Source organism: Hyperoodon ampullatus (genome assembly GCF_949752795.1).
Source record: "Hyperoodon ampullatus genome assembly, chromosome: 4".
NCBI classification, from domain to species: Eukaryota; Metazoa; Chordata; class Mammalia; order Artiodactyla; family Ziphiidae; genus Hyperoodon; species Hyperoodon ampullatus.
In genome coordinates, this window is record NC_136917.1 from 133,379,737 (window position 1) to 133,401,365 (window position 21,629).

A 21,629-nucleotide genomic window follows, 5' to 3' on the forward strand; every position below is an offset into this window, starting at 1 on the left:
TTTTTTGGTTTGGTTGCTCTCCTTTCCTTCTTTTTTTTTTGTTACTTATTTTTTTTTGTAGTACGTGGGCCTCTCGCCGCTGCAGCCCCTCCCACTGTGGAGCACAGGCTCCGGACGTGCAGGCTCAGCGGCCATGGCTCACAGGGCTAGCTGTTCCGCGGCATGCTGAATCCTCCCGGACCGGGGCATGAACCCGCGTCCCCTGCATTGGCAGGCAGACTCCCAATCACTGCGCCACCAGGGAAGCCCTGTTTTTTGTTACTTTTTAATAATTATTTTTTATTTTAAAAACTGTATTTTTTTTCTTACTTTCTTTCTTCTCCCTTTTACTCTGAGCTGTGTGGATGACAGGATCTTGGTGCTCTGGCAGGCTGTCAGCCCAGTGCCTCTGAGGTGGGAGAGCCGAGTTCAGGACATTGGTCCACCAGAGACCTCCCAGCTCCACATCATATCAAATGGCAAAAATCTTTCAGAGATCTCCATCTCAACGCCAAGAGCCAGCTCCACTCAACGACCCAAGCTACAGTGCTGGACACCCTATGCCAAACAACTAGCAAGACAGGAACACAACGCCACCCACTAGCAGAAAGGATGTGTAAAATAATAAGGTCACAGACACCCAAAACACACCACCAGACACGGACCTGCCCAGCAGAAAGACAAGATCCAGCCTCATCCAGCAGAACACAGGCACTAGTCCCCTCCACCAGGAAGCCTACACAACCCACTGAAGTAACCTTAGCCACTGGGGGCAAACATCAAAAACAACCGGAACTACGAACGTGCAGCCTCGGAAAAGGAAAGCCCAAACACAGTAACTTAACCAAAACGAAAACACAGAGAAACACATAGCAGATGAAGTAGCAAAGTAAAAACCCACCAGACCAAACAAAAGAAAAGGAAACAGGCAATCTAACTGAAAAAGAATTCAGAGTAATGATAATAAAGATGATCCAAAATCTTGGAAACAGAATGGAGAAAATATAAGAAATGTTTAACAAGGACCTAGAAGAACTAAAGAGCAAACAAACAATGATGAACAACACAATAAATAAAATTAAAAATTCTCTACAAGGAATCAATAGCAGAATAACTGAGGCAGAAGAACGGATAAGTGACCTGGAAGATAAAATAGTGGAAATAACCACTGCAGAGCAGAATAAAGGAAAAAGAATGAAAAGAATTGAGGACAGTCTCAGAGACCTGTGGGACAACATTAAACGCACCAACATTCGAATTATAGGGGTCCCAGAAGAAGAAGAGAAAAAGAAAGGGACTGAGAAAATATTTGAAGAGATTATAGTTGAAATATTCCCTAATATGGGAAAGGAAATAGTTAATCAAGTCCAGGAAACGCAGAGAGCCCCATACAGGATAAATCCAAGGAGAAACACACCAAGACACATATTAATCAAACTATCAAAAATTAAATACAAAGAAAAATATAAAAAGCAGCAAGGCAAAAACAACATACAAGGGAATCCCCATAAGGTTAACAGCTGATTTTTCAGCAGAAACTTGGCAAGCCAGAAGGGAGTGGCAGGACATATTTAAAGTGATGGAAGGGAAAAACCTAGAACCAAGATTACTCTACCCAGCAAGGATCTCATTCAGATTAGATGGAGAAATTAAAACCTTTACAGACAAGCAAAAGCTAAGAGAATTCAGCACCACCAAACCAGCTTTACAACAAATGCTAAAGGAACTTCTCTAGGCAAGAAACACAAGAGAAGGAAAAGACCTACAATAACAAACCCGAAACAATTAAGAAAGTGATAATAGGAACATACATATTGATAGCTACCTTAAATGTAAATGGATTAAATGCTCCAACCAAAAGACGTAGACCGGCTGAATGGATACAAAAATAAGACCCATACATATGCTGTCTACAAGAGACCCACTTCAGATCTAGGGACAAAAACAGACTGTAAGTGAGGGGATGGAAGAAGATATTCTAAGCAAATGGAAATCAAAAGAAAGCTGAAGTAGCAATTCTTGTGTCAGACAAAGTAGACTTTAAAATAAAGAATGTTACAAGAGACAAAGAAGGACACTACATAATGATCAAGGGATCATTCCAATAAGAAGATATAAAATTGTCAATATTTATGCACCCAACATAGGAGCACCTCAATACCAAAGGCCTCAATACCTAAGGCAAATGCTAACAGCCATAAAAGGGGAAATCGACAGTAACACAATCATAGCAGGGGACTTTAACACCCCACTTTCACCACTGGACAGATCATCCAAAATGAAAATAAATAAGGAAACACAAGCTTTAAATGATACATTAAACAAGATGGACTTAATTGACATTTATAGGACATTCCATTCAAAAACAACAGAATATACTTTCTTCTCAAGTGCTAAAGGAACATTCTCCAGGACAGATCATATCTTGGGTCACAAATCAAGCGTCGGTAAATTTAAGAAAACTGAATCGTTTCAAGTATCTTTTCCGACCACAATGCTATGAGACTAGATATCAATTACAGGAAAATATCTGTAAAAAATACAAACACATGGAGGCTAAACAATACACTAGTTAATAACCAAGAGATCACTGAAGAAATCAAAGAGGAAATCAAAAAATACCTAGAAACAAATGACAATGAAAACACGATGACCCAAAACCTACGGGAAGCGGCAAAAGCAGGTCTAAGAGGGAAGTCTATAGCAATACAATCCTACCTGAAGCAACAAAAAACATCTCAAATGAACAACCCAAACTTACACCTAAAGCAATTAGAGAAAGAATAACAAAAAACCCCCGAAGTTAGCAGAAGGAAAGAAGTCATAAAGATCAGATCAGAAATAAATGAAAAAGGAATGAAGGAAACAATAGCAAAGATCAATAAAACTAAAAGCTGGTTCCTCGAGAAGATAAACAAAATTGATAAACCATTAGCCAGACTCATCAAGAAAAGAAGGGAAGAAGACTCAAATCAATAGAATTAGAAATGAAAAAGGAGAAGTAACAACTGACAATGTAGAAATACAAAGGATCATGAGAAATTACTACGAGCACCTACATGCCAACAAAATGGACAACCTTGAAAACATGGACAAATTCTTAGAAAATCACAACCTTCTGAGACTGAACCAGGAAGAAATAGAAAATATAAACAGGCCAATCACAAAAATTGAAACTGTGATTAAAAGTCTTCCAGCAAACAAAAGCCCAGGACCAGAGGGCTTCACAGGCAAATTCTATCAAACATTTAGAGAAGAGCTAATACCTATCCTCCACAAACTCTTCCAAAACATAGCAGAGGGATGAACACTCCCCAACTCGTTCTACGAGGCCACCATCACCCTGATACCACAACCAGACAAAGATGTCACGAAGAAAGAAAACTACAGGCCAATATCACTGATGAACATACATGCAAAAATCCTCAACAAAATACTAGCAAACAAAATCCAACAGCACATAAAAGGATCATGCACCATGATCAAGTGGGATTTATCCCAGGAATGCAAGGATTTTTCAATATACGCAAATCAATCAATGTGATAAACCATACTGACAAATTGAAGAATAAAAACCATATGATCATCTCAATAGATGGAGAAAAAGCTTCTGACAAAATTCACACCTATTTATGATAAAAACCCTCCAGAAAGTAGGCATAGAAGGAACTTATCTCAACATAATAAAGGCCATATATGACAAACCCACAGCCAATATCATCCTCAATGGTGAAAAACTGAAACCATTTCCACTAAGATCAGGAACAAGAGAAGGGTGCCCACTCTCACCACTATAAAAGGGATCCAAAAAAATAAAGATTCCAAGAAATAAAAGGAATGCAAATCAGAAAAAAAGAAGTAAAGCTGTCACTGTTTGCAGATGACATGATACTATACATAGAGAATCCTAAAGATGCTACCAGAAAACTACTAGAGCTAATCAATGAATTCGGTAAAGTAGCAGGATACAAAATTAATGCACAGAAATCTCTGGCATTCCTGTACACTAATGATGAAAAATCTGAGAGTGAAATCAAGAAAACACTCCCATTTACCACTGCAACAAAAAGAATAAAATATCTAGGAATAAACCTACCTAAGGAGACAAAAGACCTGTATGCAGAAAACTATAAGACACTGATGAAAGAAATTAAACATGATACAAACAGATGGAGAGATATACCATGTTCTTGTTTTGGAAGAATCAACATTGTGAAAATGACTATACTACCCAAAGCAATCTACAGATTCAATGCAGTCCCTATCAAACTACCACTGGCATTTTTCACAGAACTAGAACAAAATTTCACAATTTGTATGGAAACACAAAAGACCCCGAATAGCCAAAGCAATGTTGAAAAAGAAAAATGGAGCTGGAGGATCAGCCTCTCTGACTTCAGACTATACTACAAAGCTACAGTAATCAAGACAGTATGGTACTGACACAAAAACAGAAATATACATCTATGGAACAGGACAGAAAGCCCAGAGATAAACCCATGCACATATGGTCACCTTATTTTTGATAAAGGAGGCAAGAATATACAAAGGAGAAAAGACATCCTTTTCAATAAGTGGTGCTGGGAAAACAGGACACCTACATGTAAAAGAATGAAAGTAGAACACTCCCTAACAGCATACATAACAATAAACTCAAAATGGATTAAAGACCTAAATGTAAGGCCAGACACTATAAAACTCTTAGAGGAAAACATAGGCAGAACACTCTATGACATAAATCACAGCAAGATCCTTTTTGACCCACCTCCTAGAGAAATGGAAATAAAAACAACAAAGAAATGGGACCTAATGACACTTAAAAGCTTTTGCCCAGCAAAGGAAACCATAAAAAAGGCGAAAAGACAACCCTCCAAATGGGAGAAAATATTTGCAAACGAAGAAACTGACAAAGGATTAATCTCCAAAATTTACAAGCAGCTCATGCAGCTCAGTATCAAAAACACAAACAACCTAATCCAAAAATGGGCAGAAGAGCTAAATAGACATTTCTCCAAAGATATACAGATTGCCAACAAACACCTGAAAGGATGCTCAACGTCACTAATCATTAGAGAAATGCAAATCAAAACTACAATGAGGTATCACCTCACGCCAGTCAGAATGGCCATCATCAAAAAATTTACAAACAATAAATGCTGGAGAGGGTGTGGAGAAAAGCGAACCCTCTTGCACTGTTGGTGGGAATGTAAATTGATATAGCCACTACGGAGAACAGTATGGAGATTCCTTACAAAAGTAAAAATAGAACTACCATATGACCCAGCAATCCCACTACTGGGCATATACCCTGAGAAAACCATAATGCAAAAAGAATCATGTACCACAGTGTTCATTGCAGCTCTATTTATAACAGCCAGGACATGGAAAAAAGCTAAGTGTCCATTGACAGATCAATGGATAAAGAAGATGTGGCATATATATACAATGGAATATTACTCAGCCATAAAAAGAAATTATATTGAGTTATTTGTAATGAGGTGGATGGACCTAGAGTCTGTCATACAGAATGAAGTAAGTCAGAAAGAGAAAAACAAATACCGTATGCTAACACATATATATGGAATCTATAAAAAACCAAAAATGCTTCTAAAGAACCTAGGGATGGGATAGGAATAAAGATGCAGAGAATGGCCTTGAAGACATGGGGAGGGGCAAGGGTAAGCTGCGATGAAGTGAGAGAGTGGCATGGACATATATACACTACGAAATGTAAAACAGATAGCTAGTGGGAAGCAGCCACATAGCACAGGGAGATCAGCTGGGTGCTTTGTGACCACCTAGAGGGGTAGGATAGGGAGGATGGGAGGCAGATGCAAGAGGGAAGATATATGGTGATATATGTATAGCTGATTCACTTTGTTATAAAGCAGAAACTAACAAACCATTGTAAAGCGATTATACTCCAATAAAGATGTTTAAAAAAAAAACGATGTTAATAGCAATGCAAAAATATTCATCACCCAAGGAGGTAAAATTCACAATGTCCTGGGCAGGCATTAAAAAATAATCAGGTAAGCAAAGAACAAGGCAAATAGAACCTATAATAATGAGTAAAAATAAATAAATAAAAAGGCATCCAAAAATGAGACAGAAAATATAAAATAGTAAACAAGGATATTGAAAGTTACTATAGTACAACTATATTCTATATATTGAAGAAAATTGAGAAAGGATAAAACAGCATGTTTGGAAGAAATATGGAAAATATTGAAAGACCCAAACCAAACTTTCAGCGATAAAAAAATCTAAATCTAAGATGAAATAAACTGGGTAGGATTAATAGCATATTTGACATTGCAGAAAAAGAGATGAATAAACTTAAAGCCATTTAAGAGAAGCTGTCCAAAATGAAACACAGAGAATAAACACCAAAAAACAATAATAAATAAGAGTATCACTAGGCTCAGAGACAACTTAAAGTCACCTGATATAAGTTTAACTGAAGTCCTCAGAGTACTAGGAGAAGGTGGACTATTTGACATAAAAAATGGCTGAAATTTTTCCAAATCTGATGAAAACTAATAAACCCATGATTTGAGAAGCCCAATAAATTCAAGCATAAGAAACATGAGAAGAATTATGTGAAGTCACATCATAATTAAACTGCCAAATGTCAGTGATGAAATTAAAAAACAGCCAAACATCCCATCAGAGCCGTATGCAAAGCAGCAGGAAAATACTGACCTATAACGAAGGGAAGTCAATTAATTAAAACAGATCAGGGAGTAACACAAATGAAAATAATAGTCACAAAAACATTTAAACAGTTTTTAAACTGTATTCTGTATGCTCAAAAAGCTGGAGGAAAGTTAAGTAGACACACGGAAAACAAACAGACAAAAATGAACTTATAGCAAAGAAAACTATCATGTCTGAGATGAAAAAATGCACTCAATAGGATTAAGGACAGATTAGATAAGAAGCAAAGATTAATGAATCTGAAGACAGAGCATTAGAAAAGACCTGAAATGAAATGCACAAAAAATGAACATAGCATTAGTGAATCATGATACATATTCATGACTGAAGGGAAGTTTACAGCACTAAATGTATTAGAAAAAGGTCTGAAATCAATGATCTCACCTTTCCTCCTTTAAAAAACTAGAAAAAGAAGAGCAAACGAAGCCCAAAGTAAGTAGAAGAAATGAAATAAAGGTACGAGTCTAAATTTACTTACAGAAATCAAATAGAAAAAATTTAAACTTTTAAAGAGTAGGTTAAGAAACAGTTATTTTAAAATTTCATTTTAAAACTAGAAAGTGAGCAAGAAAAGGAACAGAGATAAACTACAAAACAGCCAGAAAACAATTAACAAAATGGCAGTAAGTACACACCTATCAATAATAAAATGTAAATAGACGAATTTTCCAATCAAAAGAGAGAGTGGCTGAATGGATTAAAAAACAAGTTGCAGCTATATGCTGCCTATAGGAGACTCACTTCAGATATAAGGACACACAGACTGAGAGTGAAGGGATGGAAAAAGATATTCCATGCAAGTGGAAACCAAAAGAAAGTTGTGGTAGCTACACTTATGTAAAACAAAATAGACTTTAAAACTAAGATTGTAAGGACCTCCTTGGTGGTGCAGTGGTTAAGAATCCGCCTGCCAGTGCAACAGACATGGGTTTGAGCCTTGGTCTGGGAAGATCCCACATGCCGCAGAGCAACTAAGCCCATGCGCCACAACTACTGAGCCTGCGCTCTAGAGCCAATGAGCCACAACTAGCCCGGGCACCTAGAGGCTGTGCTCTGCAACAAGAGAAGCCACCACAATGAGAAGCCCGCGCACCACAAGGAAGAGCAGCCCCCACTTGCAGCAACTAGAGAAAGCCCACGTGCAGCAACGAAGACCCAATGCAGCCAAAAATAAATAAATAAATTTATAAAAATAAATAAACAAATAAAAATAAAACTAAGGCTGTAACAAGAGACAAAGAAGGGCATCACATAATGATAAAGGGGTGAGTCCAACAGGAGGATATAATATTTGTAAATATTTATGTACCCTACATAGGAGCACCTAAATGTATAAAGCAAATATTAACAGTCCTAAATTCCATTTAAAAAGAAAGCTACTCACTCAGCGCATACAGTTTTTCCTGCTGATGTATGTGCAGATACTAGAACAGACTGATTATTATCAACACACTGAATGGCTTCTCTTTGAAAAGCATCAAGAATGAACGGGTATTCCTATAAAAAAAATTAGTATCTGTATGAAGACACCTAGACACATCATAGTACACTTAAAACCAAGAGATGCTACCCCTAGAAAGCATTCTGGGAGCATTTCTTTATGAGTCTATTTGGGAAATATGCCACCCACTAGAGAAAATTAGGAAGAATTAAAAAAAAAAACTTTAACCAGACAGCATAGAAGTTATTTCTACTATCTGATCTTTCAATTATTATGTTTACATATATATTAATTACAATACAATAATCATTACCATTTATCAAGAACATGCTTTATGGTGGGCACTGTGCAACACATTTTCCACATACTAATCTTCACAGCAACCCCTAACATATATATAATTTCCTTTCACAGATGGGAACTCTGAGGCTATGAAAAGGCAAGGCCTCAATCAAGTTCACTCAGCAAAGGCAGAATAATATATCTATTAGACTTGAAGAGTTCATGTTTACCCCACCATACTGTCTTTTTTACTTAAGAAAATGACTTGGAAAATTTATACTACTCTTTTAAAATCTATCAGGGTTTCAAAATCCATTTAATATCAGCATAAGAGTTTAAGTTTCATTAGAAACTTGTTCAACTCCCAAAACTATATGCAAAACTGTACACATGCATTTTTTTCTAGAGAAAGATCAGTACTATTCATTAGATTCATTAAAAAGGTTGAGATTTATTTTCATTTTTAAAAATCTTATCACATGATACTTGGTTTTCAGCATGGTTGTTTATTGATTTGGTTCTCACCATATTTGACTTCAGGTGGCAGCTTCTTAATTTGTACATACATATGTGTGTGTATATATATATATATATATATATATATATATATATACACACACACACACACTGGGAAGTATAAGAATCTCGTTTAAAAGCTTATCTTTAAGATTTTTAGGAAAACAGACTCACAAAACTGTACAAACCGTACTGCCCAAAGTACAAACCTTTGCAGCTTTTCCAACGCGAGGTTTAAGTGGTAGATAATCTTCATCTGCAGGAAGTGCAACCTGATGTTAAAAAAAAAAAAATCAATTTACTATTCGAGAATTGATGCATTCAGCACTCCCTGATCAATGATGGTTTGAAAAATAAAGGTGGTGAACTAAAGTGTTTCTGACAGTCTTAGACACTGTAAAATTAAATAACCACCTTTGAGAAAAAGTCAAAATGCAAAAGCTACAACATTCAAAAAACTTCTATTAGTGTTTATCTGACAGTAATCTAATTAAAAGCACTTAAGTCTATCTCCCAGAAGAAACTGTGTTTATTAAGGTCTAGGACCTATCTCAGCTATCTTTGTATTTTCTATATCTAATGTACTTCCTGACATTAATGAATGCTCAAAAAAGCAGAATGGACATAAAAAGGGATGCCACTGTATGAAAGAAATCTATGTGGAATAAAATGGTATTATTTCCTGGAACAGGAAACTAATTTTCCTCCAGTGAAGATTAAGATCTGGAGAGCAGTTCACAATATATCTAAATTCCCAATATGTAAGCCAATTAGTGTATAAATAATCAATCAACAAGGGCAAAGTACGGTACACACAGAAGTTAGAAATAATTTCTAAGAGCAAAATTTCAACAAACAAGTATGAGATAAGATTAGCTGTCTTAGAATATTGAGAGATTGTTGGTAAATTTGCAATTCAATTACAATCAAGATGATGTGTGTAGTGTTTCAAAAGGAATAACTAGAACTTGACTGTAATTAAGTGAAATGATAAATTATGAAACTCAATGAACAATACCCAGTATAATAACTGTGTTAGAAGCAATGTGAAACTCTAAATGGAATCTATAAAGGGGTAGAATTTGGTGGTTTATCCAGCACACATTATTAAAGAATTAATTTATGAGTTGTTTTTATTAGTGAATGAACCATTCCAGGAACAGGAATAGTTTTCATCAGTCTTCCCCTTAAGACTACATATTCCCCTTTATTATGACACCAAGAAACTTCTAAGTAGTTTCTAACTCCTAGGTAGTTTGACAATAAGAGGACTACTTATCCATTAATTTAAGGGAAGGTCCTTCTTTTGTTATACCATACCATGAGTAGGATGAAAGTGATTCTATCCAAAGAGCACAACCTCTGGTGCACTGGCAAAATCAAATTTCGGAATCCGAAAATCTGAAGACTAGACCCTAAATCACATGGTGTGATCCTCAACAAGGTATGATCAACCTGCGGGGCCATACCTGGTTACTTTGTTCACCTCCCTCACATCTACTTGGTTCACCTCCCTCACATCTCTCCTGATACTTGCTATGACATGAACAAAAAACATTTAACACAAAGCAATTAAGATTTTAACATTTCTGAGATTTAATAGCAGCAACAATAACAAATTGTGTTTTCACATGTATGAGAATCAGAGTTTTGTTTTTATTCTCTGAAAACAGTCTGGGCAACACTAACTTATAACAGACAGGTAGAAGAGAAGCCTACAGAGACTAAGGAGTCAGAAAAATAGAAAACCAACAGAATAATCAAGAGTCAAATAGACTTAGCAATTAGTTATTAGTGATTTTTGCCAGAGCAGTTTGAGAGACATGGAGAAAGAAGAAATCTAACTATAGAAGATTAAAAGATGACTGGAAGGTTAGGAAGTTTAGCAGGGATTTTCTAAGCACAGCACTCAATAACAACTCTGAAAAGAAAGGGACCATAACTTTTTTTATTTATCTCTTTATATTCAGTGAATAATAAAATATACCTGGCACCCAAAAGACATGTACTGAATGAATGACTAATGACTACAATGGGGAAGAAGAAACACAACACAGTGGCTAAAAAGCAACACAGAACAGAAGACAAGCTTTTGAATATTCATATGCTGATAAGAAAAGGAAAATAGAGACAAGGAGACACCAGAAACAGTCAAGGGAAAATGGAATGATCCAAGTCTTTGTGGAGGCAGGATAGGATACAAACAAGAACACTGGCAGAGCAACTCTCCTCAGCCTAAACAAGGCAGTGCCTTGTCCTTTGAGTGGATGTGACTCCAAGTTGATATCTTCAAACCTCTAGATAAAGTAAAAGGTAAGGTTACCTGCTAAAAAAGTGAGAGGAGATAAAAGAATGGAGGGCTTGAGGACAATCATGAAGGAGGACAGAAAGAACTTCTGACCTCTTGAGAGCAAAATTTGTGTGTGTTTGAGGTTTTTCTCCCATCTTTTTTTTTTTTTTTTTTTTTTTGCATACGCGGGCCTCTCACTGTTGTGGCCTCTCCTGTTGAGGAGCATGGGCTCCGGACATGCAGGCTCAGTGGCCATGGCTCATGGGCCCAGCTGCTCCGCGGCATGTGGGATCCTCCCGGACCGGGGCACGAACCCGTGTTCCCTGCATCGGCAGGCGGACTCTCAACCACTGCGCCACCAGGGAAGCCCTCTCCCATCTTTTTAAGACCACAGCATCAAATAGGGTCTAATGTAAGTGTATAATGAATGATCTAATGGATATTATACCTGCCAAACTAAGTGCTATTCTAAAGGAACATAAGGAAATTTCAAGTAGAAAAACAGGTGTTTAAAAAAATAAGGCTCCAGATCTACATCAAAAGCAATTTTTAATTTGTAATTACTCTGCTTATTTAATAAAGTCTTTAATAAGATTCCCCAATTAACTGTAGTAATAACATATAAAGTTACATGGTAAAGGCAGAAGGGCTTAATAGAAAGAACTAGTGTTACAGTTTCCTTATGTCCCATATGTTTATAAATGCTCACTGATAAATGGTTACTACAAGCTATCAGTGACCACCATCTTGTGGCAGACAATGAAACTGCAATGTATCAGTCATCAGAGCAAAACACAAAAAAGCAGGGAACCTGCAAAATGTCACTGTTACTTGACTTTAGGAGCATGGGAATAAACATGTACTAAATTCCTACTCTGAAAAACAAAACAAAAAGACAAACAAAAAACCCCTACTCTGTGCTGGGTATCTCACCTAATTTTCTTACATAATCTTCACAACCACCCCATGATGTAAATCCCATTATTCTAAACTTACAAATTAGAAAACCAATGTCAAAGAGGTTTAGAAATTTATCCAAGACTGTAGTTAGGAAAAGCGCTGTGTCAGTGTCTGAGCTCAGGTTTGAATACAAACCCCCAGCTCCTTCCACTAGACTATGTACACTGACTGCACAGAAACTACATATTGTTTCCAAAGCCCTTAAGGCTAAACTGCTTGTCAATCATCAAACTAGATAGGCCAAAGCAAAATCCCACTTATAACACCAACTTACCATCCACTGTTTGTGCTTACCTCATGTGTACACCCTTCAACAGTTTCAACTGATTGTACCTTGACTCTGGGCATCAAGTCTGACAAACTTAAAAAAAAAAAATTGTTAAAATTACATTAAAATAAATTTCTGAGAATTATATATGCTGGGAATTCAAAATGGTGAGTTAGCATCTTTTATTACAAATACAAAACAGACTCCAAGTGGATTATGCAGGGGACATGGGTTCGTGCCCCGGTCCAGGAAGATCCCACATGCCGCGCGGAGCAGCTAGGCCCATGAGCCATGGCCACTGAGCGGTTAGGCCCGTGAGCCATGGCCGCTGAGCCTGCACGTCCGGAGCCTGTGCTCCGCAACGGGAGAGGCCACAACAGTGAGAGGCCCGCACACCACAAAAAAAAAAAAAAAAAAAAAAATTACGTAATAGGAAGTATAAAATAAACTAGCCTAATACAGATGTTGCTATAATTTATAGAAGTGTTCCCTCTTCTCATCAAAATCCTAAGTTACACTCATCGAGGTTCTGTTTAGACTCTGAAAGGACATGATTGTGGATAAATTGAAGAAAAATAGATGTATTTCTGCACTAGATCCATTATTATTGATTGTACTTTTGATTTTTTACTTTAAATCAATAACCATACTTTGGATAAAACCCAAGAGTTACTACAATAAGCAACAATGATTTTAAATTATCAGTATTATTTTGTAACCTATTCCACTAGTTTGGACAAACAGTTCATCTTAAGTATTTCAGTGATACATCTACCACCACTTACAGTAGCTACTTTTGCTAGCTACAACAACAGCTAATCGGTTAAAAAACAACAACAACAACAAAAAACCCCACAGGAGTAAATTCTTCATTGTAGTGCCAAGCTAGAATATGGCAACTGAGAAGGGAAAAGCAAAGTCATGATCATCGCTACGAGAGGAAACAGGTCGACCTAAGAAATTGGAATCAATTTCTAGAAAGTTCCAACTTTTGAAATCAAAGAAACACCCAGCTATTTCAGACAAACATATCCTTGGGTCTCCCTCATTGATAGTAGTCTTGAGATTCATAGCCACTCTACTGCTACATGCAACAGTGAAAATCTAATTCCTCCTAATGCTCCTTCTCAAGTATTCCCTTCCATTGTGTCAGTTTTATTCTTTCCTTTTATCCCACTCTTCCAGTGATCCTCTTCTAAGACATTAACAAATAAATGAAATGGCATTTCTTCTTTTTAAAAAAATCAGGCTTCAAGATTCTTTCTTAAAATTGGATTCAAAAGTATTAAAAGCCTTTCTTTTCTATATTGTTTTCCATTTCCCCAAACTTACATAACTGTCCTAGTTACATGTTTATATGAATATATAAAGCATATTTATTTTCATTTCTCTAATTCAACAAATATTTTCACAAAGTAACAACATACAAGCAATTTTCAAAACTTCAGGCAACCACCCAACTTAAGAGTTACTAACATTTATAACAATGGAAATACTACCTTAAGTCTTCAGTTATTGACTCTTCTACCCTGAGCTTCTTTCCAAAAATGGGTTCATCTGTGCCCTCGAAGTCTGCATCTCTCTTGTTTTTTCCAATATTAGTTGACTCAGATTGTAATTTACCATCAAAACGTTTTCTGAAAAGTGAACGGTTTAGAATGAATTCTGCAATAGCACTTCTTACTTTAAGGGTGACTCCATAAAATATTATCCCATGTATAATATACACTATTAACAAAAAAAAGTCATGTAAATAGATGTTACAAATCAAAAGTGGCTAAAGCCCAGAATACTCTTATTTTAACTAATGAAACTGAATACTACTCTTTCATTTCATATTTTCTTGGAAATTCTGTTCTAAAAATATTTTGCAACTCACATTAACACAACTATTACTAATATAATATTCTTAAAAACTGTAAAATACCATTAGACATTTACGTAAACACTTTCAATAAACATTTAATGCTTTTCTAACAGCATAATATTACTATTTGGGAGAAAAATTTTTTATGTGGTTGGATTCACTGGTCAAAAGTAGTGACAATAAACAGTGCTTTGTGGATTGGATAACCATAGGGGAAATCAATCTGACCCCTATGCCAATTACACACAAAAATCAATATGGATATTAGATCTAATTGTGAAAGGCAAAAACAACAAAGCCTCTAGAAGATAAAATGAGAAAATTATCTTTAGGTATTACTAAACAGGACATAAAATTGTTAACCAAAAAGTAAGTTTGCTAAATTGGACTGCATTGAAACTAAGAGTTTCTGTAAATCAAAAAGTACCATTAAGAGAGTACAGAGAAAAGACAAAGTGGGAGAAAACACACATATAACCGACAAAAGGCGTATGTATCTAAAATAATGGAAGTGACAGCTATAAATTTTTAAAAAAAGATAACCCAATAAAAAAAATGAGCAAAAGACTAGAACAGGCACTTTACGAAAGAGGATATCCAAATGACCAATAAGCATACCAAAAGGAGCTCAAGAACCATTACCAGGAAAATGGAAATTAGACTATATTAGATCAGTGGCTCCAAAATTATTGATCTCAGAAATGAGAGACTTTGTTTTGATTTTCCAGTCTAAAAGTTACTGAGGATTCCAAGGAATTTTGTTTCTGTAGTCTTATCTATTGATGTTTACCATATTAAATATTAAAACTGAAAAAAATTAGTATTTTCCCAAAAAAATTTTAATGAGAAGAATGGCATTATTTTATATTTTTGCAAGTCTCTTTAATGTCTGGCTTAATAGAAGGCAGCTGGACTCTCATCTATCTCTATCTCTACATTGAACTTGTTGTGATACAGTTTTTGGCTGAAGTATGTGAAGAAAAATTCAGTCTCCTATAGTTGAAAAAGAGCAGGCTTTTCAGATAATTGGGAATATTCCTCTGATCCCACACCAAACCTCAATCATACTTCAAAAGTTACTGCCAGAGCTACAGTTAAGAATTTTACAAACAATATTGAGCAAAAGCCAGAAACAAAATAACATATTCTGTATGAATCCATTTACATTATATTTACAAACAGAAAAAAAACGAACACATGTGGTTATCGTGTTAGTCACTTTACTGGGGGAAAAAGATGGATTTCTGCAATATTCTATTTTTTGTCCTGAACAGGGCTTACATTGGTGTGTTCACTACAAAAATTTGTCCCATGACTTTCGCACTTTTTTTTAGTATGTTTTATCTCAACAGAAAATTTTTTTTAAAAAAGAGTCAACAAATAGTAGTACTGATCTATATGCTTGAATAACATTTCCATAATGAAGTTTATTCTTTGATGCTTGGCAAAACCTGAAATATGTAATTCCTCTCACGCCCCATTTAGTGGAATAGGTATTCACAGTTGTTCCATATTACTTACATGAATCTCCTTTGGACAAGCGATCAATATCCTTGGCCCTCAGTAAAAGAAGACATATGAATGATAATTATGATCCCTCTAGTTCTAACATTTTATTATTCTTTCTGAATAAGTAAGCATCAACCAAAGCATTGTAATTAAACCTACTAGGAGTTGGTGACAACTATAAAACAAAGAAACATCATTCCTATACCTTTGAGAAGCTTAAAACCTAAATTCATTGTAGAATACTTTCCTTCAGAAGAGCTCCATTATTCTTTAATACTATATTCAACTCTCTATTCAACTGTATTCTTATCTAAACAATTGAATATGACTCTAATCAAGTCTCAACGTCAGCAGCTGTCCAAGATATATACATGCAAGTGCCTATATAACTTTAAATTTCTAGTAACCATATTAAAAGTTTAAAAAAGAAACAAATTTTATATTTCATTTAACCCAAAATATACAAAATATTATAATTTCAGTATATAAAGATAAAAATGACGTATTTGACATTTTTTATAACAAGTCTTCAAAATACAGTGTATATTTTACATTCACAGAACATGTCAATTCTGATTAACTACATTTAAGCGCTCAACAGCTACAGGTAGGTAGTAGCTATTACAGGAGTCCCCCCTTATCTATGTTTTCCCTTTCCAAGGTGTCAGTTACCCAAGGCCAACTGAGGTCCAAAAATATTAAATGGAAAATTCCAGAGGTAAGTAATTCATAAGTTTTAAACTGGATGCTTTTTTGAGTAGCATGATGAAATCTTGCACATTCCTGCTCCATCCTGCCTGGGACATGAATCATCCCTTTGCCAACAGTATCCAGCCTGTTAAGTCACTCAGTGGCTGTCTAAGTTTTCAGATCACTGTTGTACTATGGCAGTGCTTGTGTTTAAGTAACCCTTATTTTACTTATTAATGGCCCCGAAGCACAAGAGTAGTGATGCTGGCAACGCCAAAGAGAAGCCGTCAAGTGCTTACTTTAAATGAAAAGGTGAAAGTTCTCAACTTATATATTGATATAATTATTTTATTTTATTTTTAGTAATTGTTAATCTCTTACTGTGCCTAATTTATAAATTATGCTTTCGTAGGTATGTATGTACAGGGAAAATCATACTACATATAGGGTTTGGTACTATCCAAGGTTTCGGGCAACCACTGGGGCTCTTGGAACCTATCCCCCTCAGATAAGGGTGGGGGACTACTATAGATTGCATAGTTCAGCTCTAGATATAAGGACAGTTTACAGTAAATACCTGAAGATAAAAAAGCTAGTAAAATGACAGCATAAGAAAGCAAATTCAGGATGTGGAAAACTAAACAGGACAAATGAGCTGGTTTCTCCTCTCGTCCACCCCTCCAAAAGAAATCAATAGCGTAAGGAAAAAAGGGACTGTTGTAAAATGAAAGACTTCAGGGATATAACAAGCAAAACAGTATAAGGGCTTTGTCTGGAACCTGATTCAAATAAACCAACTACAAAAAAATACCTTTGAGACAACTGGGGAATCTTACTGTGGATTGACTATTCAATGATATCAACGAATTATCGTACATTTTGTTAGGTATAACAATGGCATGACAGTTATGTTGGAAAAGAAAGTCACTATCAACAAGAGATGCATACTGAAATATTTAGGGAGAAATAACATGATTAGCAGAATTTGATTTACAGTAAAAGGGTGTGGGAATAAATTGACCATGACTTGATAATACTGAAGCTGAGTTACGAGTACATGGAGTTTTTCATATTATTCTCTCTCTCCAGACAATTCTCATAAAGTTTTTTTTAAAAAGCACCCACTTGGTCTAGAGTATTAAATATCAATACAAAAGACAAGATCCTCTAAAGTTCCAGGATTTGCCCTTCTGTGTTATACAAATCAGATGGAAATCATGCTATACATACTGACTACGATACAAATAATTATGATAGTATGATAGTTACAATAAGGCAAATTGGATTTTTCCCTAAAAATACCTAGACGTCTAGGCCTAGTTAGAAGTGTTGGTAGTAAACAAAGTTCTGTAAGTTAATCATGGTCTATATTTTCTTATGTATTTCCTTTCTCTAATGTTCACATATTTCCTAGTAAAATTAAAATATAAATTGTTTTTATATCCTACAAATTTTCACTTTGGACGGTTGCAGAAACAGCTTACCCCTAATATACTGCAAAGTGAATTTTACTTGAGTAATTTTGAAACAAAGTATTTACCACAGTAGGAAATTATACATGTATCATCTTCATAACATCATAGTTGCCCGTTCAAACTACAGAAATTATTAATTATTCCTGTTTGGAAAAAAATAAAAAGAACCTGTCCTCCTTTCTCATTTTCCCTGAAAAGTTCTCCAAGACTACTACACCCTCTAACTCAATGAGAGAGGAAGAGGAAAAAAAAAAAAAAATGAGAGAGGAAGACTATTTTTCTCCTTTGTTTCACTCTTATGTGACATTTCAAACTCCTGATTGTTCTAATATCCCTCTAATCTCTAGATTATGTGTGGGAAAACTATACTTTCCCACAGGAATCTCCACTTCAAGCAGGACCAATTGAAATAGCATCCAAATATATACCTACCGTTCTGGTATTTCTCCAAACCCAGATTAAAATTGCCCAATGGATACTTCAATATGGATATACTATCATCACTTCACTTTGTCTCAAGCCAAATTAATTTCGAAATCAAAATCTCCTATAAATTTCCCTATTTTTCTTCTTCCCGATATCCAAGTTCAAAAAGTCTCTTTTGACGCCCCCTTCCATCGTCCTCCTTAAATAAGGCCTGTCAATTTTTTCCTTCACAACATTTTAATCTTTCCTTTTCCTTCCATCTGTCACCTCCTGAGTTGAGGTTTTTATAATCTCATAATTAGATAACTGAAACACTTTTAAATTTACTTTTTACTATCAGTGTCTTTCCTCTTGACTACTGATAACCAAATTAATTTTTCTAAACTATCACTCTACCTATCCAGTCACCAAGTTAGGAAAAAAACACATGTTCACCTGGGTTTTTAAAATGAAATCAGAACTCATATGCTTGTTATTCAAGGCCCTTCATAATCTAAAACCAATTTATATTCTCAGGCTTATCTCTTGTAGTCCCTAAGCAAACACTCCGCCTAGCCCAATTTGTGCTACCAAACAAAACAAATCAAAAAAAATCTAAGCGTCAATAAGGAATCATCTCAACACAGAACAGCTTCTTGCATATAAGGCTCTCTAGATATCACAAATAGCTCTCTTTCCTGAACTTTTATAGCACTTAACTGTAAACACAGCTTACTGTATTTCAATCTCCTACTAACTCTTTAAAATACGTATCTGTACCACCTCCTTACCTCAAAGAAAAGTTCCTTGAGAGCAAAATCATGACTAATTTAATTCAAGCATCCATTGGGTATCCTCCCCCAACGTCGAGAGTAAATTTTATTCATTACTAATGAATCATCTTACTTTAAGTTTCAGGGACCAGTAATTTTTTAAATTTTTCTTAATAAAATCAAAGGAAGCCAGCATTGAGAATCTATTATGTGCTAAGCACCGTTAGGCGCTTACACATACTATCTCGTTTACTCCTCACAAAAACCCTAGTGGTTGGTGCTATCACCTCATTATAGGCAAGAAAACTGCAGCTGGGAGATTGAATCTCTCTCCCGTCTCCTGCTACTATTTGCCCTTTCCCCTCGCAGTCAATCCAAGTCACATTTTCTAAGCTTCTTAACCCTTTACTCAACTGGCGATTCGTTTCCTGTATTGTGCTGGAGCTGGGGGTACAGAAACTAAGAGACAGCTGACCTGCCCTCACGACCCCAGAGCGCAGGCAGGGGTAATAGTCAGGCCTTACGCAGGCGTCAGGGAATTGCAGCGGCTTAAGTCCACGCTGCCTGCGGCCACCGGAGAACGGCAAGACCCAGCTTCCCCAAACCAACGTTCTTCCTCCCTCCTCAACATTTTTCTCAACCCCCTTCACTTCCCAACGCCACTAACGTACACCCTACTTCTCGTGGTCTTCAGAAGAGAGTGGGATTTTCTTCCCTCAACACTGAGGAGAGAGAAAGAAAAAAAGACATTTCGGACATCTTCCTTACCCGGCCTTTTCCGCAGACCCTGGCGGCCCCTTCCATTTCCCCTTCTCCTTGTCTTTTTTGGCTCCGGGCGCAGTGGTCGAGTCGTCCTCAAACACGCTGAAGAGCTCATCCCCGAAAGCGTCCGCCATCTTTCGGAGCTGGGAGACCGAATCTCCCTCCTACCCAAGATGCTCCGCGACCGCACCGACAGTGACGCCAAGCGAAGCCTCAACAGGGGCCCGTGGGAGACAAAATTAGTCGAGTCACGCAGCCCCGGAGACTTTTTCCCTGCCTCCTTTTTCTCCTCCGACCTTTCCTTTCCTTTCCTGAACACCAGCGGATAGGCAGCTCCTTGGCTAAAGAGGGAGCGAGGCGAGGGTTCCCGGCACGCAGCAGACGCCTAGGTGGGCGGAGAGGAGGCGGGACCTTGGTGAGTCGGACCAATTGCGAAGCAGCGGTTGTAGCAGGGCCTAGAAGCCCGGATGGAGGACGCAAGGTGGCGGCGTGGGATTTGGGGAATGTGAAGAGCTTCTGGAGGCGGTGCGGGAGTGGTTCCGGGACCTGGACCGGGAGGAATCTTCTGCCGCAGCTGCAACATGGGCGGCAAGAACAAGAAACACAAGGCGCCGGGGGCCGCGGCGGTCCGGGCCGCTGTATCAGCTTCCAGAGCCAAATCCGCCGAGGCCGGAGCTGCCGGGGAGGCCCAAAACCAGAAGCCTGTGGTCAGGCCGCCCCCCTCCGCCGCTACTAGCACCAGGGATCCCCGAGTCAAGCAAGGTACGAGCGGTCGGGCCCCGGCCTCCTCCTAAACCGCTACTGCCAGTCCCGAGGGAGAAGCCTTCGCACCTGGGCGGACCCTCGGTCTTAAAATTTCTCTCTTTCACACCCGGAGCTGCTGGCTCCCCATCGGGTAGCCTTGTTTTAGATCAGTGTAAGCTGCTTGGGCCTCCAGAGTTCCGACTTTAGCGTCCCCCACCTAACCTCCACTTCATCTCCTGAGAACAAAAGAAATTTGCATTACCTCCCGTTTCAGTGGGGGTCCGTCCTGAGCCGTCATCTAAACCAGCGAGGCGAATGCAGAGAGTAGTGTGTGGAATTATTAACGTTCTAGAGTGTGTGGAATTATTAACGTTCTAGAGCCAGACCCATTTTCTACTTGCTTCTCAAACCATTTTCAGCCACGATGTAGCGTTTCCACGTGTTATGGAAAAAATCAGTACTTAAGAATTTAAGCACTTACACACCGAATATGGGTAACCTATTGTAAAAATTATCAGCGATCTTTACTGCAGCAGTGCATTTTTGCTTACTGTGTAGTTTGGTTTGATAACTCAATTTGGAGATTGCCGGTTCTGGCTGCAGATCAGCGGGCCACTTACAGCTGATTTAGACAGTTATACGCTGTTTTCTTCTGCTTAGCTTGTTTGCTTGTAGTTCTTACTGAAATGTAAGTCTAGCAAATATTTGTTGAAAACCTACTGTGTATTTGGCATGAAGTTAGGGATGGGATGAGCAAAATAGACAAATCATCTCTCCTGGAGCTTGCCAATCTAATGGCGCACACAGCCATGAAGTAGTCACACAAACGTTGCTCTATGATTGATAAGTGCCACAAAGAAAAGTTAAGGAAGAGAATTTAACAGCGTAATCTGATTTTTACTGGGGAAAAGGAGGAGTAATGGACAGTCTCTTTGAGAAAGTGACAGT

The 21,629-nt window shown here is 37.2% G+C and overlaps 2 protein-coding genes across 3 annotated transcripts in view; one reads left to right on the top strand and one right to left on the bottom strand.

Annotated features, from left to right (window-relative positions):
• MTREX (Mtr4 exosome RNA helicase) overlaps positions 1-20,071 on the bottom strand; it is a gene marked incomplete at its 5' end in the record, with an annotated part of 125,075 nt that extends 105,004 nt beyond the window's left edge. The window contains 5 exons of the mRNA XM_079703248.1: positions 8,084-8,196; positions 9,148-9,210; positions 12,483-12,549; positions 13,956-14,093; positions 19,944-20,071. Of these exons, the coding sequence (XP_079559374.1) occupies positions 8,084-8,196; positions 9,148-9,210; positions 12,483-12,549; positions 13,956-14,093; positions 19,944-20,071 (509 nt within the window). The remainder of the gene's footprint in view (positions 1-8,083; positions 8,197-9,147; positions 9,211-12,482; positions 12,550-13,955; positions 14,094-19,943) is intronic.
• Positions 20,072-20,518: 447 nt separating this feature from the next.
• Positions 20,519-21,629, top strand: part of DHX29 (DExH-box helicase 29) — a gene marked incomplete at its 5' end in the record, with an annotated part of 46,814 nt that continues 45,703 nt past the window's right edge. For both annotated transcript variants that reach the window (XM_079703907.1, XM_079703908.1), the window contains one exon: positions 20,519-20,699. In XM_079703907.1, coding sequence (XP_079560033.1) covers positions 20,519-20,699 — 181 coding nt within the window. The remainder of the gene's footprint in view (positions 20,700-21,629) is intronic.